The sequence below is a fragment of the Geospiza fortis genome, unplaced genomic scaffold, assembly GCF_000277835.1.
Source record: "Geospiza fortis unplaced genomic scaffold, GeoFor_1.0 scaffold40, whole genome shotgun sequence".
Taxonomy (NCBI): domain Eukaryota; kingdom Metazoa; phylum Chordata; class Aves; order Passeriformes; family Thraupidae; genus Geospiza; species Geospiza fortis.
This window is the reverse complement of record NW_005054297.1, coordinates 5,487,126-5,511,141: the sequence shown is the minus strand read 5'-3', so window position 1 is coordinate 5,511,141 and position 24,016 is coordinate 5,487,126. Positions and strand designations below refer to the sequence as shown.

At 38.3% G+C, this 24,016-nt stretch overlaps 1 protein-coding gene across 1 annotated transcript in view; it reads right to left on the bottom strand.

Moving 5' to 3' along the window:
- STIM2 (stromal interaction molecule 2) overlaps positions 1-23,530 on the bottom strand; it is a 33,929-nt gene extending 10,399 nt beyond the window's left edge. The window contains exons 1-9 of the mRNA XM_031058462.1: positions 23,401-23,530; positions 13,235-13,349; positions 6,478-6,589; positions 5,713-5,828; positions 4,305-4,482; positions 3,224-3,401; positions 2,482-2,649; positions 2,181-2,281; positions 1,697-1,935 (exon numbers count right to left, since the gene is read on the bottom strand). Coding sequence (XP_030914322.1) covers positions 1,697-1,935; positions 2,181-2,281; positions 2,482-2,649; positions 3,224-3,401; positions 4,305-4,482; positions 5,713-5,828; positions 6,478-6,589; positions 13,235-13,349; positions 23,401-23,463 — 1,270 coding nt within the window. The 5' untranslated portion in view covers positions 23,464-23,530. The remainder of the gene's footprint in view (positions 1-1,696; positions 1,936-2,180; positions 2,282-2,481; positions 2,650-3,223; positions 3,402-4,304; positions 4,483-5,712; positions 5,829-6,477; positions 6,590-13,234; positions 13,350-23,400) is intronic.
- Positions 23,531-24,016: the final 486 nt, after the last annotated feature.

Here is a 24,016-nt window from a genome sequence, read left to right as displayed (position 1 = left end):
CAGCTCTATTGCTTGCCATCATATAAGCCTATCAATGCAATTGCTGTGGCACAAAAAAGCCTGTCCAACAGACTTCAAATTTTGTCAATCTTGTGAGTCCAAAGGATGCTGGGGCCAGGCAATATCCCAATCCACTTTAGATCCAGTGATGGAAATAGCCCCTTTCTTAAGTGACCTCCTGCACAGGGCATTTTGCCTGAAGCCTCATGACCAAGACAAGCCATTATGCTTCTGTCCTTCCTTGTGTACATTTGTTATTTTTTTCTAAAGGATGGGAATAATTCCATATTTACTGGACTAACCTACAATAATTTGTCTCCTCAACATTAGTTTCAATAACAGATCATTTAGCATATTTTCCTCATACAGTAACGTTTCAGCTAAGTATGCTCTTACAAACAGTACAGTCCTTTTCTAATTGTAGTTCCTTTGAATCAACTGCACTTTCTTCTCTGGCTTCACCTCTAAGCAAGACCTAAATGAGAAGAGTGACTAAAAAAACTCACAAGTCTGAAGTTTTTTACACATATCCAAGTGCTGTCATTTTAGACCATCTGGAAAATCATGACAATAAATGGAGTTCTTCATTTTGAAATCAGACTACAGGCCTCTTGATATAGAATTGTAAGCTTAACTCTAGGCATCCATATTTTATTGGGTCTCCAATAAATTTGTTGCTAGGGTTTAAATCAAAGTATTTGCACTGAAGACAACTAGAGAAACAGCATTCCTTAAAAGTGATCAGAACTTGAAGCAAGTTGCAAGAGGATTAATGAACTTTTCACTGCGGTCTGCAGAAAAAAAGGTTGGTACATTAAGAAGAAAAACAAGTACCCAAGGCAGGCTAAGTGAAGCCAGCAAAGTGGCAACCTTATGCTATTTTAAAATACAGTTTGAATTTCTTCTGAAAATCCCAGCCCTGGAAGAAAAATGTACCCACATGACAGTTTTCCTTCCTACTCATTCCTCAGCTTAAAACAGCTTGTATGAATAACTTCATGGGAGCTCATCTTTTTGATTTGCCTCTGGAGTCCAGTTAATCACAAAATCCATGAAGCAGGCTCTTGTTCTGACAGAATGACTCATGATGCAAGGGTGGTCTGAATCCCCAGTGTATTTCTTCTGATCATAGTTTAACCAAAGCTGGACTACTCTCCCTCCAGAACTCAGCCTCTCCAATGGACACTCAAACAATCAACCCACTATATCCAAACACAAACATTCTGTCTGAAAGCTTCCCTTGAACAACAACAGGATTTTGTTCCAACCACTAAAGAATGTGCACAAGGCTATGTAGCATGTGGCCTCCCAAAGGATGTGATCTTTCTCATAGCTCAAGGAACCCTGGGCTAACCTCATCCCTTCCATCTGAGCTAAGAGAAACTCAGCATTATTCATTACAAACTTTTATTTAAGTAGCAATCAAAGGTTGACAACCACTTTCAAAACCTTAGCTGAATTTCCCCCACTCCCCCACTGAAACAAAATAGACGCTTTTTCTTTATGTTATCTTCATTGCAAAACCCACTTTTCCATTTAAGTCCCACTGTAGCTAGTATCTGAAATCCTACACAGAAGTTTGGTCTTTTTGACTTTGGTCTAATCCTGTTTGATTTCAGTACTCTTCTCCCAACTGACTTGAAAATCCCATGTCCCACAACTTTTCCCCTTTCTTTTTACTGAGCTTGTCACTTACCATGAAACTGTGAAACTATTGGAGGAGTGTCTTCATCTAAGTCATCAACTCCCCCTGCAATTGGGTAGGGAGGAATGGAAACTCGAGGCATAACTACCCAGCTGTGATCAGAGTAGAGAGAGGAGGTCAAGCTTGGTAGCCCCGAATTGTGTGCGATTTGAAACCCGCAAATCTTCTCAATCTGCTGCCATCGATAAAGACGCTCCCGCAAACACGTCGTCAACTCAGAGAGTGCTTTCCTGAAAAAAGGCACATATTAAAATCATATACACTGTACTTATTGATAAAGCAAAGCAACACATTCATTCCAGCATACCAGAAGATCCATTACAGCTGCTGAATTATTCACATTTTAGTATTTTTTTAATTGCTTTTGTGAAGTGCAAAACCACTAAGACTCTCAATTTTGTAACTCTCCAGGAGTTCTGTTCCGGGAGCAAATAATCACAAAAGAATATGCATCCTGTCCCAGTAACCCTCTTACTTTGCTTCAAGAATTTTATGGTCCACTTCATCCAGGGAGGAGCTGTGTGCAACATGTAATGTTCCAAATACAGTGCTTCTCTTCTTTTTTATCTTTTCTGCCTAAAAAGCAAAGTAAAGTGAAATGCATAAAACTAGTAACATACTTAACAGATGACAAAACATTAGCAATATTGACATGTAGCAAACAACAATTCAGAGAAGAAAAAAGGCACAAATGCTTATCTGCTTTGTGTTTACTATTTCATATCTCTAGCAACAGATCAGAAAAATCTTTAAGTAGCTGAAGAATAATTTATTACCTCATCTTTAGCAATTGCTAATTGCATTTCTGCATGCTGTCTTTTGATATTGTAATACTGTACTTCAACTTCGTGTGTTAACTGAAGCCACTTCTGCAGAGCTTCAGGAACAGACCAATTACTTCTCAACTCAAACTCCTTCTCAGCCTTTTTTAAAGCCATACGAACCTAGCAATCAAGAAGAAATGAAAGGGTCACCAAAAGTATCATTAGAACTAACAGGTGAATTATAAGCACCTTTACAGCCCACAGCAGCACAGCAAAGCTTGACAGAGTTTTGGTGTGTGCTGATTGTTGTCAGGTATGCAGATCTGGCAGCTCTGAAATCCAGCATATGACCTTCCATATTTTTTCCAATGCTATATAGTTCCTAATTCAAAGTTTAAATATTTTTGTAAGATGGTAATTTTTTAACACAACAAATCCAAATTTATTGCTGCTCAGATGAAACAAAGCTACTCTCTCTCTTATAATAACAAGATAAAAAAAGCTTTTGCGTATATTTTTTTCAGTGAATCCCAAAAGATTATGATAAGCTAATATACAAAGTTTACAGCTTCCAATATTTTCAGGATTATTTTACTAGATAATGGCATGACTGACAGACAATCATTAAGCACTCTTAGAATTTTTCCATTCAAATCCAGCAATTGGGGAATGCTGTTTTAAACACTACTGAGGATCTAATAAAACTAGGACCAATTTAAAGTCAACACTAAATTTACTAACAGCTGGCAGATACCTGTACTAACTCCTCCTCTGCATATTTGAGCCTGCTGAGCTCACATTCAGCTCCCTCTCTCAATTCCCTGAGGCGATGAGCTTCCCGTTTTGCATCATTGATCTCATCCATCATTTTGCGCTCCAGATTTTGCTTTTCAACAGCAACATTTCTATTCTCTTCTTGTGCCTTCTCAAGCCTTCACAATTGAAGAAAAAATATGAGAAAATACACAGCATATTTGTTAAAAGTTGTAGTCCTCAGGATAACAAAATGCATCCAGCAACAGGGCAATGGGCACAAACCAAAGCACACGAGGTTCCATCTGAACATCAGGAAACACTTTCACCATGAGAGTGACTGAACAGTGGCACAGGTTGCCCAGAGAGGTGGTAGAATCTCCATCCTTGGACAAATTCAGAAGCCACCTGCACATGGTCCTAGGCAACCTGTTCTAGATGATCCTGCTTGAGCAGGAGGGGTTGGACAAGATGAACTCCAGAAGTCTCTTCCAACCTCAACCACTCTGTGATAATAAAGACTCTGCAAGCTTCACGAATCAGCAGCAATTACATCACACAATGTGATATCCAGGCCAGGCAAAATACCCAAACTTTTAAGTGAACTATCATTAAAAGTGTAGTATCAAAATACAAGTCTCTATAGACAACTGTGTTACAGGTGCACCACAGACTATCAGCTTTCACATTGCTATATATGAAATAGAAACTAATCAGTTCAGGTCTGTTTCAATCTTAAAAGCTTAGAAAGAGAAAAAGTGTTCTCATTCCCATGTATGTAAGTATTTAAAATAAACTGTAATTATATGAAAACAACAATACATACATGTACAGCTGTAGGAAAAAAGACTGAGCCTCTATTCTCTACCTTCATCCACAAGTTTGTATTGCCTGCTAAAATATCCAGGAGCAATCTCTACCCAAGAAATCAGCACCACTGAAATCACAATTTCCATGCAAAGGGAAGATGAACACCATCCAAAGGCAGTTAATGCAAAAAACTTAAGACTGTAAAGGATCTGCATTTGTGTTTAACCTCAAAACAAAAGGACAACTTTTTTTTTTTCTTTCAGGTTTTATACCTTTCCTGCAAGTCAAGAAGACTTTGCTCTGCTGTTTGGAGACTTTCTAAGTCCTTCATCATTTTTGTGATATGTTCTCTTGAGGTTCTGTTCTGTGTATATGCAAACCAGCAGCCTCCAAAACCAATAACTATAGAAACTGTTAATATAAAATCCTTCATCCAGTTGTGAGGGGGACCTGTACAGAGAACAACACCATCATTAACTAGTTCATTGATACAGACAACAGATTAAGGCCTTCCCCCCCTCTCCCCGGCTTAAAAGTTGACAGAACCTAATGCTAAACAGAATCCTAGCTCATTTACCTCAAACCACCTCCAACAACTACCTTTCAAATGTATTCCACAGCATTTTCATACAACATAAGCATGTCTGCTCCAATACAATTTACTTCATCTATACTAAAACATTCATTAGACTGAGAAAAGCTTACTAAACCCCTTTACAGTACATACTCAGTACCTTTATCTAGAATTAAAATAGAGTTCCACAATTGCACTGCATCAGGCCAGTAGGAGGTGTAATTAGATTTGAGCAAGTTCTCCCCAGTCTGCACCCTCTTAAATACCCTATGCTGAGTTAAAAATGCACTCGGGAAAAATCAAGTACATTTTTAAAAAGTGCTGCTGTTACCATTTAAAAGTAAAAGTTGGATTGTCAAATTATCATATCCAAGATTCACATAATACATCATTCTTAGTACAACTTTTATAGTCACTTGCACCTCTGTAAGGACAGTTTCTGTGAGCATTAAAGGTCTAACACAAAGTGATTCCAGCTCAGATCTGGCCTGAGTAGTTCAGGAGCACCTGACATACACAGTACCAGAGCAGAGCTGTAACTGTGTACGAGCAAGCATGCAGAGCATTGGTGATGTGGTATGGACATGGCTGCATATGGTAAAATGGGTCAGATGTGGAACTCCTGCATTAAATTTAACTGCACTTTAACTCAAGTATGCACAAAAGACATAGGTGTTAGATTTGCATCCCCATCTCATTTTTTCTTCTTAGGGAAGGTCATCCCCCCTCATTTCAGCATCCCAGCTGTACTGTCCAAGCTAATTGAGAAGTGAATGCAACCTTAGCTATAAATTTAATTTAAACAGTTGAAAATATTTAGAGGACACCTCTTGTGACACAAAAGCCAACATCCATCTGTCAAGTGGGGTTATACTAAAATTTCTGCATGACCTTACACAGAGAAGTGAACCTTTGTTCTGCTCACAGCACCTAAACAACCTTTTTTAATTCATTGCAGAGTTCCACAACGCGTGCCAAGCAATCCATCAGCACATCCACAAAACAGATAAGCTGTCCTATCTACAGTATCAAGTGTCATGGAAGATATGCTCTGTTGAATTCCTACAATCAAGAGATAAGGAAAAAAACTCCAAAAAGTTACTAACGAGTGAGTGGTCCAAACAAAACAACATCCAAGGCTTTAAGCTGAAGCTTCTGTCTATGACTCCGGTCAATTATTTTCAAGTGAGAGATCATGAAAGCATGTTCATTTACTGCTATCCTGTTGATGACAAGACAAAATGTTACCTATTCCATAAACTATATTCAAAATCAGTCTAAGCAAAAAAAACATCAGTAGCATTTCCCACAGTTATACAGATTACAGCTATGCAATTAAGAGTGAGAAACACAATACAGTAGTAATGCTATAGAAATGCATATCAGCGTGTGGCAAAAAAAGAAAATAAAATCATTTAACTATTCTTTTCTTTCTGGAAAAAAAAACATTAAATAAATCCATTCTGCACAGTTAAAGGTATATTTACAGACTTGTGACACCAACTCCTAAATACATGCAATACTCAGGTGTGGTATTTATGCTCCAGGAAAGGTATTTTACAGCTACATAGCAGTATATACCCATACAATAGATCAGAAGATGTTAAAAACGAAGTTTGCTACCACACAGAATTATGTGACCTTTGATAAGGCCCACAGAAAGAAATAAAACTTTTAGGAAAGTTGTATTTTGAAATACTCTGGCAGAAAAAAAATGCAGCCACCTCTTCAAAACTACAAGGACACTTCTCTTTTCTTGCATTTGACTCTTATCTTGTTAGATTTTAGGTTCACATAGTTGTTCCTACCATTTAAACTAATGCAGCAACCTATGGGGAATTATTTGAAACTAATCCAGAAGATATATTTACCTGGGAAGTGTTGTTCCATTGACATTGCTGTCTCTAAAATTCTTTTCATATTGGGGCAATTCAACAAAATCTGAGAGCCACTGAAGAGTGTCCTCTTGAGTCCAGTTATGAACTGAAAGAAAAATTCAATTACCTGAGGTTTTTAGTAAAAGTCAACAGCTTAGAAGATAAGCAGTAGAAAAGCAGGTTACAATAACCAAGAGAGTTTGGCCAAAAATAATTCCAGAAAAATTAGCATTACCAAGGTGTTTCTGGCATTTTGCCTTTTTCATTACATGCGCCCCTGTGAAAGTTTAGGCAAACTATAAATAAACAAGCATGGAATCAGTAGAAGTATTTCTTTACTAAAATTTTCACAAAATGGGAGCTGACAAGAGGAGAGAAGAGACTGAAAGAAAACACCAAAAGACAGAAGAAATGTAACAGGAAAACTATTAAACCTTTCTCAAACATGCCCAAGAAAAGTGGAATAGCGCCCAAAAATACTTTACGGAAAAATACTAAAAATGTAGAGAATAATTAACAATTTTCCTTAATAACAGCAATACTCTACATAAACATTCATAGCTACAGATGTGCTATGAAAATACTACCCGCAGATACTACCAAAAAAAGAAAAAAAATCACATTTTTGTCCCTTACAGAGCAGCTGCTGCAGTTTGCTGCTTCACACTGACAAAATTGAAGGGAAATTGTTCTCTCCATTTATAGTCTGCAAAAGACTCTCTGCATATGAAACAAACAGGGACAGTCTCTTTCTGGACAGACATGTATTCAAATGAAAATTTGAGGGGTTTTTTGAACATTTCTGTATCTAGCACTACTTCCATGTGACAGTGCTAGGCACAGATGATAGGACACATTCTCAGTGGTGACTTTTGACAATAATCCTTTAGTGCTGCTGAAAGCTTGACAGGTAAAGCTGCAGGCAATAGAAATTTTTATGAGTTCAAATTCATATTTCAGTTCACACTGTAACTGAAATAAGGACTTCAAGGTCTCTTGTCTACACTAGCACAGCTGCAAAATAAAATTAAACATTTTAAGATTATTATCATTCCCAATAGGCGGAGACAGAACACATTTCACAGACTCACAGCTCCAAGAAACAAACTCAGTACAAACCTCTTGTTATCTATCCATATGAATGGCTACACAACTTTCCCAGTCTGCTGTCCCATTTCCTTCTCTCCTTGTAAGCTACAATCAGCTATTGACTTGACACAGACTAGTTTTTTCATATTACAATATTACAGTTTACCATATTACTCTAAGATTTTATGCAAAATATCTGGGCTCCATTTCTAAACGGGTATTTTTCCCACTGCAAAGATTCTTAACTGCTTTGTGAATAATAAGCAATACAATTTACAAATCATTCAAGTCATTTGGCTGGTCATTACAAGTCTCAAGAGTGGTAAAATCATCCAGAAAGATACCACCTTAACTGCATTCTAGAAATATGTTCATAGACTGATCCAAAGTAAAATCATTGTTTTGTTGTGACATGAGGAAAAAAATACCTAGAACAGCCACTGCACACTACAGACTATCACTGACAGTACAGAACACTCCATTTCAGAAGCCACACAATTCACTGAGGTTGTAAGTCATGGGGCAAGGGTTAAAATACCATTGAGACTTTTCACTTCTACTGATGAAAGAATTTTGTAGACACCTTGCCAAATTTTACATAAATTTATAGGTTTCTATAACCCAGTGATAATACTAAACATATTATCCTGAAAGAAATGAGCTACACATTTAAGTGGTTTATCATAGAGCAAATCACATCTGTTGCACTGCTTAGACTGGTGTGATGTTTTCTTCATAGACTATCCATGAAATTTTACCAAAGAAATCAGTTATACTCTGGAAAAAGCACTTTATTATTCATTATCTATCACTGTATCAGATATCACCATTAGTACAGAAACTGCAAAAAGAAGCAACCACAGTCCATCCTAAACTAGAACTGAAACGTGCAGTTTCTGTATTCTTATACTGTTACTCATTTATTAAAAAATAATAATAATTACTTTATTTATGTTGTGTCCCTTTAACTGACCACTCAACCATTTAAGCTATGAATATATATAGTCATCTCTTATTCTGGGATGTCAAGATCTGAATCTCTTTTCACATACATATTTTGCAAGAAGTTTAGATTTATTATGCAAATTAATTCTTCATTCACAGAAGTCCAGTGCCCCCAAGTTTTGCAGGTGGACTCAGACTCTAAACTACACTGTTCTTCCTCTCCTATTCTATCAATCAGTGAAAACATTCAGACTGCTGCTTTTTGTTGTTAACTTCCATACACCATATGTTGGTCAGGAGTATTACTTGACTTGTGTCCAATAAGACTTCCTGACACACAGATATGTCTGTTCTACAACAGCGTAAAGTATTGAAAAGCAAACTGGCCCTTCTCCACGAGAAGCACTGAAACATGACACAAGGCAAGTGTGATATACACCCGGACCAGGTGTACTGAAGGGCAAGCAGGACAGCTGAAACTCATGTTGATCAGCACTGCCAATTAGAATGTGCCAACTCACACTAATTAGCTGAGGTTGTAATTTTTCCTTAGTTTAATCACCAAAAAAGAAAGCAGTACTTCAGACAGCAGAGTAGCAAGCCACAATTACTGTAAGTTAAATGCATATAGCATTACAGACTAATTGTAACATCCTTCTCTCTCACAACTCTTTTTACAAAGAGATACCTTCAGAGAGAGCATGTCAGCAACATGCTTTGGGCAGGCAGGTATAGAAGAGCAGTACTCAGTCTCTAACCCTCCATCAAATATTTTATTCAGACAACAAGTTGGAGTTTTGGGGTTTTGTTTCTACTTCTTTTCAACTCTTCTAACCAACATACTATAAGGTGAAGACAGCAAAAGTAGCGCTAACTGGCCCTATATGAAAGTTTCTCATCGTTAACCCACAGTAATTAGAAGATCAGGCTATTTACCAGTATTTTCTGTTACATTTATCATCATGTTAGATTTACATCCCACAAAAGGATTCAAAATTTAGTTTCTAGGACCTTCAGCAGTAACATCAGCAGTATGCAGCATTAAGTAATTCATCCTTAGCCAAGCCCTGCTTGCATTCATTTCCAACCTCCAGATATTTAATACCTGAGACAGCAAATTATTAGACAGCAAGGCAACCACAACATGCTTGTGGTATGCAGTTCAGTCCCAGTTGCTGCAAGAACACTTGTGCAGTAGTACATCAGAGCACAACAGGTGATCACGCGTGCAAATATAGGGCCACTTTTGTAGCTTTTTACCCTAATAAATAATGTACCAGAATTTAGTTCACCTCCTGTTTTCCACAAAGAAGGAAAGAGAATTAAAGGGGAAAAAAAGGTACACATAGAAGGCAAGAAGGTTTTTTTGTATTATAGGGCAGTCTACAGGAGATACTATACATTAAAGCTCAAATATGCCATAATGGTAAAAAAAAAAACCTTTTTTTTTTTTAGGCTGTTTGTAACAACTAGGTTTTGATAGGATTGAAATTAGTCTGACAATAGCCAAGCATTCATGAGCTCCACCAGGTTTGACGTGAACAGTTTTTACTTGGCTACAAAATCAAGTCCCAAGGGACCATGCTGCATCGCTAAGAATGCAGCATCCAGCCCCACTCTCTGAGACAGGTCAGAGAACCACACTGCTGAAGGCTCTGGACTGATTGTACAGCCCCCTTGCTACTGAGACTAAATACCTACACCCTGCTCTTCAGACAGCAAATTCACATGACCACAGCCCATTACAGGGACAAAGACAGAAGGCAGGTGCCACTGAGGGAGAGAACTTCCAGAGATAATTGTACAGAGACTGCTATTCAGACATCAAACCAAATGTTCATCTGTCCTCTTTTCCACACTCAAAACTACTACCTCTTCAAGGCCCTTGCAGAAAAACCACTGAAGATACACCTCTGATACTAACCTAACAGTAGCAACTAAGTTTGCTACTTGTGAATAGCTGAAAGATTCTGTAGTACATGTAGAAATTCTGCTTGGTTAGAAGAGGAGACAGTCAAAGAATACCATACAACAAGCATATACTGGCATTTACATTGAAAGAACAGTAACAACAGTAACAGAAGTCAGAAGACTCTCAGAGAGAAGTGTTTTCTACATTTTAAACAACTATGATAGTTCATAGTCACTCCTCTAAACAGAGCAGTCTGTAGAATTAGATTTAAAAAAATTCTAAGGTCATAAAAAGCACATTCTAACTAAACTAAATTAAATTATAGTCTTGTTTTGTACCAAAGGAGCCCTTTAAACTGAGTGGCAACGCAGCAAGAATAGGCTAGATGCTGATTCAAGCTATGATATGACTCCTGCCATGCAGGTAAAACCTGTAACAGCCTTGAACTTCCTTTAATTTGCACCAGCCTAGACTATGCCTTAAGGATTCTGCACGAGGCAGGGACATCAAAAACCTGCCCAGTGCCAGAAATACTAAAAAGCAATATTCTGAAGCCCCCTCTTTTATTAGGTAATTTTTAGAGCTTTGAATGCAGCCAATCCTCAGTGTTACATTCAGTGTATAAAATCCTTCTCAATCAATTATTTAAAAGCAACCTCTACTTTCCTTAATCCTAAAAGGAGACATCAAACAGCAATGGCATTTTTTTTGCTTTCTTCCCTCACACCTTATCTGTCTTGCACCAGCAATATGTTAAACAAAGAACACCTTTAAGCTATTTGACAAATATTTAAGACAAACATTCACATAAAACAAGCTTTATGGCAAAGAATAGGGAAATTCTACTCAGCATAAACTACACAGCAGTAGAGCCCCAAGATGTTTCTGTATATACTGTCAAGAGCAATAGAGTTGGCAATTCTCACACAGACACATCAACACAAACAGATTGTTCAAAAGTCTCAAATTACTGATACTATCATTTACACTACCTTCCATCCTCTTGTTTAATGTTGTCAAATTGCTATAAACTAGTGGCACATAAAAAACAAATAAATCAAAAATTCCTAAAACATATGGAAAGGAATGGCAACATTTTCCATGTCACCTAACATCAAATTAAAGTAGTTCATTTTCTGAGGGGCTTCATGCTTTCTAACAGTCAGCAGGCCACTGTTAACACTGCTCAGGAGTCTCATCCTAAAGGTCTCCCTCTGGTGCAATTTCAGTTCTCTCAGCAAGATATACAAATAAAGCCACAATAAGCAGACACAATGAGATGAGACATTCCTCTCCAAGTCTTTTGAGTCTTCCTCACTCACTACATTCAAGAACACTGGAATAAAGATATACACAACAGACAAACCATACTTCTAGAATCACTATAGCCTAAATTTTTAACAGTTACTCATGACTTAGACCTGCAGTTTTGAGGAGATAATTTTTCTGATAATTTACTTGCCATACATTCAGGGAACATGATCTTCAGCTAATAAGTATTTAAGGAATATTTGAAGACATAAGGCCAAAAGTTACTAGTTAAAACAGATATTTACTACATTCCAAACACTTCATGCATTACCTCAGAGTGCACTGAAGTGACTTCCTGCATTAGCAGAATGAACCAATGCCATATTCCTGGTTTCATTCCCCTCCTGTTCTTACTTTCAGCTGTTTGAACAATACTAAGTTTTAGATCCCTCTATGAATGGTATTCTCAAATTTAGCAGTCCTTCTAAAAACATGTGTGCAGTTTCCCCTCCCCCTCCAACTGGAGGCACAAAGGGTAAAGATCACAGGTTGAGATAGCAATGAGATAAGAAAATGAACAATAAGAGCAACAATACAATAACAAAAGGTATAAGAAAACTAAACTACTCACATGGAAAGCCCCTCACAATAAACAAATACCAGATGGGTCCGTTCCCCATATTTCTCCACCAGAATGAACCTCTTCTCCCCGGCAGAGAGAGACACTCCTGTTCCAGGCTCCCAGCAATGACGTGGGGGGTGCAGGTGTAGGATAACACCCTGGCTGTAGCCATGCCCTCTCCTGACTGCTGCTGAAAATTAATCCTGGCCTGGCCACAGCCAGGACAGCACAACACCTTCGGAATGAGGGCTGGGGTGGGGAAGTGGCTGAGGAAGTTAGGTATTTTTCTCCTAATAATTCTAACGTTTCAGATCTGTTTTTTAATCACTATATCCTGGGACATATTTGGCAATGAAGGCTGTACTGATTAAATACTGTCCTTTGATACTTGCAATAGTTGGCTCAACTTACTTATTTCATTTGAACCAAATGAGGGAGGGCTGGTGGTGTTGGATTGTCAATACATTTTACTGCATCACATGTTAAAGAAAATTTTTCAAAAATTCTTCAGACTAAGAATTTTAGATCTTTGCAGCTCAAAAAAAAATTGAAATCAAAGTGAAAGTGCATTGAATTTTCCACTTAGTACTACATTTAAAAAATTTAAATAGCTTGGGAGAAGCCCCTAGGGTTTATTAAATTAAAAACATCCTAATCTGGAATTCAGCACTTGCGCCATCACCTTGATAAATTAGAACCCCACGTAAACTATCTTAGTTTACTTAGTTTCCAATACACAACGCACATGAAGAGGAAATTACCTCTGGCTGGATTAAACGAGTTCTTAGTCAGATTTATGTGTGCCTATAAATAACAGTGTCAACACAGATTGATGAAGATGCTTCAAGAGGTCATTCATTCACTACTCTATACTTGGTGGAAAAATTGTTGAATTATAACTGTGTCATCTTCAGCTACACTTCTTTACATACCTTCAGATGTTTTCCAGCGTTTCCAGAGATCCTCAATGGTGATATGCTTGTCTTCTCTGTGCAGGTGACTATGTTTATTTGAGGCATCCTTGTATTGCATATCTTCCCTTAGAAACTGAAGAAAAGGGAAAAACATCATCTTAAATGCCTAAACGACAATTTCTGAAGAGAAACTATACAGAAATGAGGTAAAGTCTTTCCCATCTCTTCCCCATGCAAGCAGCAGAGAACTGATCCGAGTTTTCTACATCAAAGACTCAGAAGGTAAGGTAAACACTCTTACAAGATTTGTCTTTCACAATTATTAAATCCTAGGAAAATTGACGATGCAGTTGCCACTGTACTGAGTTGAAAATCATTAGTATGCCTCAGAATTACAGTGATTACAGGAACACACCCCGCAGTCACACTGTACACTTCTCTATTCTGATTACATTTAACCAACTTCCCCTCCTTGAAAACAAGGTCATGTAAGATTTGAAAGTGTGCCAGTCATTTTTGGATGAGTAATGCCTGAATCCTGCCATACCAGTTAAATGCAACTGCCTGAGGGATGAGAGTAAGCTGTTTACCAAGTAGTATTAAAGTCTTTTGATTAGACAACAAAAATTTGACTTCTATTCATCAAATTAAAAAACAGAAGTCATTTGAGGGCCAATTTTGTGCTTGCTAATCATTCCTCAGTGGTTACACTCCCAAGCACAGAGGCATTACATAAAGCTGCTTCATTTTCAGTAATTAATAGGAAGCCTTTTAGCAAACATTATAAAAAGGAATATCATGCAATCATGACATACAGAGTGGGTGGTGAGGCACTGGCACAAGCTGTGCAGAGAAGCTGTAAATGCCCTATCCCTGGCAGCATTCAAGGCCAGGCTGGATAGGGCTCTGAGCAATCTGATCCAGTGCAAGATGTCCCTGCCTACAACAGGGAGTTGGAATCAAATGATCTTTAAGGTCTCTTCCAACCCAAACCATCCCATGGTTCTATGATACAATTTTATGATGGCAGCGTTGTATCAGTATTCCACAAGTCGCTACAAACAGTTCTCCAAATACATACCCTAGAAAAGCCACGGAACCGCAAAATTCATTCAATTTTTTAATTTCATAAAGGCCTGTTGGAATGCTGGTTGGCAAAAGACCAATGAAAAATTGGAATACTGACTGGCAAATGACCTCCCATTAATAGTGGAAACCTTTCATAACTATCAGTCCCTGAAAGCATTGTATGAACAGTCTCTTTGGGTGAAGACCTTAGGATTAGTATCAGAAAAGTGGTACCTGGTACTAACAGTACCAGAAAACCCACTAACCTCCCACAGTAGATAGCTTGCTTTCTTCAGTTCATGAAGGATGAAGCTGCTCCAACAAAACCAGCTACAGACAGTCATGACAGCTAAGTCAAAAAACAGCCATTTATACAGCTGATCATATGTCATCACCACTTCAAGAGAGGTGAGGAAGAAAGCCACTCTAGTGATGCACTGCAGAAGAACTCAATTCTTAAAATTCAGTCCAGGTAGTAATTCAAGTGCAGAGCATCACACAAAGGTTCCATTTCTAACAAATCTACAGAGTATACCATTCAGAAACTGCAGGAGACACTGAAAAGTAGGGAACATTAAATAATAATATTAACTCTTAATAAAAAGGAAGAGTATACAATAGCAGAAATACACAAGCAAAGAAATATGCAATTCTCCCTAACTAAATATGCAAATTCTCCCTAACTAAAATATTTTTACAAGAATGTGAGGGAATCTCAAACTATGAATGGATTCAAGTTCCTCCCCTAACTGATGGATTTGGGATAACATACTAGTTTGCCCTCCTTAAACAAACCACAGAGCCACAGTATCAAAACACTGATTGGATGTAAATCCTCTCGCTTTTATCTATTCAAAACTTCTTCTGATTGTCAGACATTAATTTTGTAAAGCCTTTTGATTCCTAGAATAGTTCCATTTAGCCCATACAAGTTGCATAAGCATTTTTAACTCCTCTTCCCCATGTGTATAAGAATGGCATAAATTGAGATATATAAATATATATATGCATACACATGCATATACATGAGAAATATATGAGAAACTTATGAAATATGTGAGAACTGAAAATAGCAGCCTGTTGGGGCAAAGGCAATTACAGAACTTCTGAAAAAATATGGATCAGCAACAGTAAAAAGGTTTAATAAGCACAGGACTGTGTGCTGTAACTGTAAGGAAATGTAAAAATATCTGTTGCATATTCCATCACCCAAGTGGGAATTCTGAATACTTCCCATATTGACAATTCTAGCATGAAGCTGCCAAATTCTACAATTGCCATGCAACATGCAGTGAAAGATTGATTATCTTGTTCATTCCTACTCCATGTTTATTGAAGGCTAAACTGAAGAGCAGGAGCTAACAAAAAGAAAACAAACAAAATAATTTTCTTATCCACTAATGTCCCTAAACCTTTCTAGATTATAGTAAAGTCTTACGGATGGAACAGCAGGAAAGAACTGATGCTTTCCCACCTTACCTTTTCCCTCCAGACTTCAAGTGTCTGCTGTCAACTGACATCCCCAGAATATCTTTCAGGAACTTGTAAAAAACATACTAAAAATACAGCAAAAACATGTATTATATGTCCCTCCCTGTAAAGATTATCTCTTTTCACATGGGGTTTAAGGTAAATGCTAGCACTTTCTAGTGACTGATGATGCACTGTCCTTGGAGACTCCAGATGCCAGGCATGGACATTTTTTTTCAAAACAAGTGTTCTAAGGTGATCAAGTTGCTGAAGAAGGACAGAATATGTTGCATATCCAGGCTTGGCCCAATTTTGAGTCTTCTCAGCTAAAAGTCAGATCACTTTTGTCTGTACAAATTTGCTACCTTTACTGATAATTGTCAGCAAAGGCTGTAAAACATCGAAGGTTAAGAACTTTTGTTCAATTACAGGTGCTGTCAAGAAAAATCTGAATTGCTGTTAACAGTACCGCTCAATTGCTAGAAGTAAAGAAGAGAAGGAAGATGCCAGCTGAAAACAAAAAGCTCCAAGGTGTTACAGCTCTGCCCACCCTACCGGACCAGGGACGAGAGCGGCTCCCTCCGCCTGCAGTTCCGCCTCGCCGCCCGCAGAGGGCGCCGCCCGCAGGCGCTCGGGAAGCGGCTCCGCCGCCCGGGATTGCCGGGAGCGGCACGGGCGGAGCGCGCCGGGACAGCGCGGGAGGATCTGACCACGGCCCTCTTTTAAAAGGGAGCGTCAACACAAACTGGAAAGCAGCTTGCACTTCGTTACCAGCACAGTTACTGCTCAGGGGCAGAGACAGTACATCTCTGAGATGTGCTACTGAGTTCTGAGCGAGAACTTCTTCCAAGCGAAAAGCCCCTGTTCTCTTCTGTCCTACTGCTCCCAGATCCCAAGAAAATAACCACGATGACTTCCTCAAAGAGGTCCTCTAACACCAAGGTCACAACACTAAAGTCACAGTGCACGTATCTGGAAAGAGGTCACCGTATTTCAAAGAGTAAGTGCATTCACTTAGGAAGAGGTACATAACAACCTCAAACATCTTTCTTTTGTATCTTTGTTTCAGAAGTGTCCTAATATGGAAGTGCTTCTTTAAGGAAAAGAACTGGGACCTAAATTGAAGAAAGACAAAAACAGAACAACTCTAGTTAAAAAGAGGATTTTTCTATTCTTTGCCATGGCAGCTAATCTCTCTTTTGTTGCTCTGGTCATTAAGTATACAAAGAAAAGGTTAGAAAAATAACTCTAAATAGGGAGGTTAAAAGAATAAGCTCTAAGAAAAACACATCTAAGTATTATCTTAGCCAACTTAATTACTCAGGAAGGAGAAGTCCTTTTAAGACTACAAAGTTGAAACTAAGAAAGCAGAAGATAAGTTGCCTAAAAACTCTGTATGAAGCAAAAATAATCATTGGTCAAAGCAGTTACTTCAAAAACAAGTACAGAATTCAAAAAAACACCACACCTAGACTTGAAATTAGAGTTTTGATCCCAGAAGTACTATAACAGCCAAAAAAAGAAAAAAAAAGAAAAAAATGAAAAGAAAGGAAAAGGAAAGAAAAATAAGTGAAAATATTGATGCTGCAAGACACACTTGCAGGACAAACAAGCAACTGCATACTTTCAAGAATGCCATTGGAAAAGTAAAATTAACCACACTCACTAACAGCAGCAGGAACCTCTCTCACGATGTTTATATTTTGTTCTTGGTGAAAACTCAAGTTTATGATTTTCAGTTTCATCAACTTCAAATAGACCCTCTAACTGACAAGTTTACTTCAAGAGCAATTAGTAACACCTCCTGGCCAGGTATTACTCTCACCTTTGAGCATCTATTCCTCATACAGTGTTATTTCCTTCAGGTTTACACCTTCAAAGGAAAAACCAGCAAAAGTTCCAATCTGAGCCTTTTAGTGCATTTCCTCACATCTATTTGCTACAAGATCTGTTGCAGCTACTGCAGTGTCACACATAGTGACTAAATTATGATGGCAGATGTGCTTTTAAATGGCAACATACCATGATTCAGGTATGACTGCCTACCCTACAGAAATGGCTTCTGAAGATGCTATAAAGTAAAATAAAACATATTTAATGACATTAATAATAAAACATGACAAGAACAATGTAGAACACAGCCAGGAAAGTATTATCAAGTATATCTTAAGTAACCTACGCATTCTATCAAAAAAAGCTACAGCAGCTGAAAACAGAAGTGTAGGTATCTACTGCAAAGTAAAACCTGCAAAGCCAAAGCAGAATTTCCAAGGGATCACTTCATTGTAGCAGGACTAAATAAAGAGGTGCAGACAGCTTCATGTTAGCTTCAGCACTTCCAAGGAGGCAAGGCGTGAGGCAGGTCTGGTCCAAGCCACGTTGGAAAGGTTTCCATGCAACTGTACCCAGGAGAACACGTGCTGCCTCTCCAAAGGGCTGCTTTGCACTGGCACAGCTGTCAACTAACACCATCCGTGTTTTCACACAAGACCTGGCTCCTTATCCTGCTCTGCAAAAACAAATTGTCTAGACACGTTCAGAGCTGCTTACAAAACTTCAGGAGACTAAAACACACTCTGCCTGGGGACAAATACATTAGCAGTTGAATGAAAAAAAATTAATTCAAAAAAGACCGCTATTAAAAGAGCCACAACAAATTAAGGAATTCAAAGTAACCCATTAGGGGGAAAAGATTTGCTGCACTGGTTAGGAAGCTCAAAATCCTTGTTCCAAAGACCAATGTTTGTAACAGAATGTCTTGCACAGTGAGATGTAAATGTACTCAGGAGCCATCCCAGTGTCATGAAAAAACAGTTATAATGTCTTCAGTTTCTGAACCACTGCAGCACATATTTTTCCACATGCAGAATTTTGTCTGAACAGCTGACACCAAAATATTAAGTTGTTTACAGAAATATAAACTCCATTTTAAGGACTTTTATTACATAAATGACAATGTCAAAACCAAAATACTAAGGGAATTTGAGAGGACATTTAACATCTTGCTAGTATATTTCCAGAGAACAAAATGAAGCCTATCCCTGTCAAACTTACTGCAGCCAAAGTGCTATAATAGTATTATCATTCCAGACCATGCTAGCTACTTCTCCTGCTTTAATCACTGTATAGAAGAGAATCATCTTCCCTGGTTTAGGCCACAAAAGTTAGATTCTATTTGATTCTTGCCTCCAAACAACATTTTTCAGTCAGTCACTTCAGCATATCATCTCTGAGGTTCCAACTTCTTTGACCATCCTGATAAAAGCTATTCTCTGACGGTTTCAATGCTGCAGTCTCTTCTCCTTACTGTACCTTTTTGTCTTTTTTTATTATTTTTGGGGGGGAAGAGCATGGGGCAGGGTGTTGGTGATTTTCTATGGGGTTTGTTCAGTTTGCAGGTTTTTTATAAAGCGACAATTCCAGTTACCTCCTTAAAAAAAACTTAAGCAAAATATGAAGTGATCTATCCAGAGATCCCACACAAAACTGTACATTTCTGCCTTTAGCTTGGTGAGACATCAGACACACAGCAAGATACTAATATTTCAAAAACATCAGCCTATTCTAACATTGCAGAGAGATTCCTTGAGGAAATTACTTTATGTAGGACCTGCTTAGGGAAGTGAAGGAAACAGGAAAAACCTATGTAAATAGTTAACGCATGATAAGTGTGTTTTATTGCTTGTGTCTCATCATTAAAACAAAACAGGTTCCCATGGTGCAACAGATGCTTCCTGAGGCAGATAGCCTCCCACAACACATGACTAAAACCTCAGTTAGTAACACCACGTTCTCCCTTTCAGTTACCCATTTACAAACCAGCCTAAACAATCATAATCCTTGACATATAAAGTAATAATATCAGCAAAGTCTGATAGGAAAATTCATATTAGTCTGCCCTCATAATAAGTATAGAGGGCTTTTTTTCTTCCTTTTTCTTTTTCTCTGCTGTACCACACCAAATAATAAGGAAAAAGGAACTGTGGTGATAAGTAACTACTCCATGCTCAGACTAGAGCCCCTCTAACTTCCTAATAAGACTTCAACAAAATCCCTCATGTTTTGCTGACTATTAAATCCCATGCAAAAAATTTAGATCAGGTTTCCTCATATCAACTTTATCAAAGTCAAATACAAGTTTCTTTCCAGTCCATACAAAGTATGTCCAAAGGTCTTCCAGTATCAGACAGGTTTTGAGGAAATAAGAAATATCTTCCTTCAAATTTTCTAATATCCAGGAAAAATTCCTTCTTAACAGAATGGTTTCATTTGGTCCTTGATTTTACAGAGGAAAAACAAGCTACAACCTAAAACAGGGCATGAAAACATTAGGAAAAATAAACTGCATGCAGATGAAATGTCTGGAATCACTGTTGGAAGTTAACTGTTGGGATTAGCAAATTAAAACAGTTAAAATAAATAGTTCAACATCTTTAGCTCTTTTTACCTTCCTGTCTCAAAATAACTTATTTACAAGAACTTCCTTCCTTGGTGTAAATATATCCTTGCAACACTGTTGTAGTGCTACTAAAACAGCAGAAAGTTCTTCTACTTTGTCACATTCTTCCTACCAAATAAAAAGAGAATGAACACTTAAATCCACATACTCAGTATGCTGCTCTTCAGGAGTCTTGCAAGTAAAAACCATGCAGCATAAAACAGAAAATCCATTCCCTGCTGTTAAGTAAAATCCCTCTATTTCATGTAAGCTTTACTTCTAATAAAGTGGGTTTTTAATTATCAGTCCTCATTCTTAATCAGAATAAGCAGCATTACCCACTGTGACAAAACAAAACAAAATCTTGTTCTGAAATATAAATAGGACATATTTAGTACATATTCAGACCTACTGTAATCAGGTAACTATGTAACTATGTTGTGTAAATGTAGATCTTTTAAGATAATGGTAAAGATTTAGTAAAAGCACTACAAGAAAAACAGAGGTTACTAGCTGAACTTGCAATTAAACTGCATTTCTCATTAATTTCAGGTTTGCATTTAATGCCTTAGAAGAAAGCACTATGCAAATACATATTCATCACTGATTTGCGTGGAAATTATATGTAGAAAAGTGCTAGTTTGCAGAGAGTGGGTTATTAAACATTTCTTCAATAATTAAAAATGAACTAGCAGAAACAAGGGCTACAATTAAGTCATCTTATTTTATGCACAACGTGTAGTTTGAATATATAGTTTCACCCATCTCTAATTACCCCAGCTGAACAGCATGCCTCATCAACTATTATAATTTCAGCCATTTAAACAGGTCTTTAGCATAGTTTCTCTTGCTTTCCCTGGAACAGGAAGAAATTAAGGTCAGATAGAAAGACGGTCCACTGGAAACCAGGGCAAATCTTCTGAATACTAATAAAATATTTCCAATGTATAAATGTTCCAGTATTTTCTTTTAACATCCTCAGCTTTGGTGTATAAAAAGTGCAGTACAAGAGAAACAATCAAAGTACTGGGAAGTTCCTCAGGAAGCTCACACTCCATCACTAATGTTTCAGTTTGCAGACTGAACTGTGCCTGTCTCAGACATTCTGCAATTACAAAGGCAGACTACATGCATTATTTTTGAAAACTCATGGCAGTCAGGTGAAGTCCCTGGTGATCAGGAAAAAGGAAACATCACTCCTACTGAAAAAGAGGAGAAACCCAGACCTGAGAAAATAAAGACCATTGAGCCTCACACCTCTGTGTTTTGGAAGATCATGGAGCAGGATCCTCATGGAAGCAACATTACAGCACAAACAATGAAGTGATCTGAGACAATCCAGCTTGGCTTTACTAAGGGCAAACAGTGTCTGACTGATCTGGTGGCCTTCTATGGTGGGGTGACTGCAGTGGTTAATGGGGGAAGACCAAACAAATGTCATCTACCTAGACCACTGAAAGGCCTTTGACACAGTGGCACATAACATCCTCATCTGGAGAGAGACAGACTGGAAGGATGGATCATTTGATGGATAAGGACCTGCCTGAATGGACACAGCTGTCAATCATTCTCTGTCCAGGTGGAGGCCAGTGATCAGTGGTGCCCTTCAGGGTTCTCTTGGAGACAGGGGCTCTTTGATACTTTCATCAACAACACAGACAGTGCACCTCAGCAAGTTTGCAGATGACATGAAATTGAACGGCACAGTTGAACTAGAAGAAGAAAGAGATGTTATCCAGAGGGATCTGGACAAACCTAAGGAGTGGGCCCGTGAGAATCTCATGAAGTCCAAGGACAAGGTGTTGCACGACATTGGAACAATGCAAGACATGAGCACGGACTGGGAGAGGTCATTGAGAGCAACCCTACCAAGGACTTGGCTGGTGGATGAAAAGCTGAACATGAGCCAACAGTGTGCACTCACAGGCCAAGAAGTCAGCTGCATCCTGGGCTACATTGAAAGAGGAGTGGCCAGCAGGTCGAGAGAGGTGATTCTTCCCCTCTGCTCTTGTGAGATCCCACCTGGAGTGCTGCCTCCAGCTCCTCAGCACAAGAAAGACATTGACCTGTTGGAACAAGCCTGGCCAACAAAGATGATCAGAGCACTGGAGCACCTATCTTAAGACAGGTTGAGAGAGCTGGGCTGTTCAGCCTGAAGAAGGTTCCAGGAAGATCTTACTGCAACCTTCAGTACGTATAGGAGGGGTATAAAATAGAGGGAGAGCAATGTTTTACCCAGGCAGATAGCAACAGCACAAGGGTGAATGGTTTTAACTAAAACAGGAGAGATTTAGACTACATGTTAGGAACAAATTCTTTACTCAGAGGGTAGAGAGGCATTGGAACAGACTGCACAGAGACATTGTGGATGACTCAATCCCTGGAAGAGTTCAGAGTCAGGCTGGATGGGGCCTGTTGATGCTGTTTGCACACAGGCACACAGAAAAGTAAGCAGCGTCACATTAAATTTGACAATGATAATTCATAACTTAACTCATTCATGGAGAACAATCTTCCCCTAGATGTTATAAAAAAGGATGACAAAACAGGGCTAGAGTCTTCTCCCATTCTAATTCTGAGAATCCCAACGGTAAAGTTGAGTAAATGCTAGGGCAAGTCCTTTGCCAGGACCACCAGGAGCCTACCTATCAAACTCATTTAAGCACAGTCACAAAAACATCCTTAGGTTGTAGGACTTAAGTTACAATTAGTAAGCACAATGTCCTTAATAATTGTCTGCAAAATGTAAATCAAACCAGAAATCTTTCTTCTAGACTGCTCTCTGTAACAGGTATTGTTTTACACCATGAAGTGCCTGCAACAGATCTAAGGTAAATAAGATAAGCCAGTGATGCCTCAACCAAGAAAATTTTGAGCGAAGAAACTGCAACACCAAGCAATGCATCACATCACTGTCTCACTGCAAGCTAAACCTTTCACCTTTGCCCACCTCTTACATCAATCACAAAAGTAGCACCTTTTATACACAGTCATACAAAACTTTCCTTCAGGTTAGAACAATGGACAGTAATAGCCCATTTCAGACAAATACAGAAATTAGACTTTCCTTCCATATGCATCTGAGGAAAGGGCTGAATTAAGAAGAACAGCAACAACTACTCAAGTGCTGAAAGATAAAGAGCAGCTATACAAAGAAAAGGATAAAAAAGACTTCACGTATGCACAAGTAAAGTTTTTTTACTCCTACCTCATCACTTTCATCTACTTCGATTCCACCATCTTTGTCATCATCCATCTGCTTATGGATCATGCGGAGAGCTTCCAGGCTGAACCGGTCCTCCTCAGTAAAGCACGGGGGGCTCAGTGAACTGCAGGGATCTAAACTGAGGAGGACAACAACAACAAAAAAAAAAAAAAAAACCACCATCAAAACAGCGCAAGAGAAATGTTATTTACTTTCGCTTCAGAATATAAAGCTCCCAAGCAAAAGAAAAGGTTTAAAATTCTGCACTGTGCACATGTACTTCACTGCACGTAATCACCAGGTCACAGATATCAAATTTAACCGTCAAATAGTAATTGTACAAAAAAAAAAAGTGAAAGGCTTGTGTGTGCAAATCAACTCTTTTTTTATTCAGGAAGGAGTCCCAAAAAATAGGCTGGAATAGTTTTGACTTCCATTTATTTCTTCCATCCCACTTACTATCTCCATTTTTTCTCTTATCATCCATATTTAGTTTATGTCAGTGCAGTGGCAAATACAGCTACTGCATTTCCCACCCTCCTTTCTAAAAGTCTGAACGAAAAAAAGAACAGGGAAGGAAAAGAGAAGGAATTGTCATATCATACAATCATAATTTCAT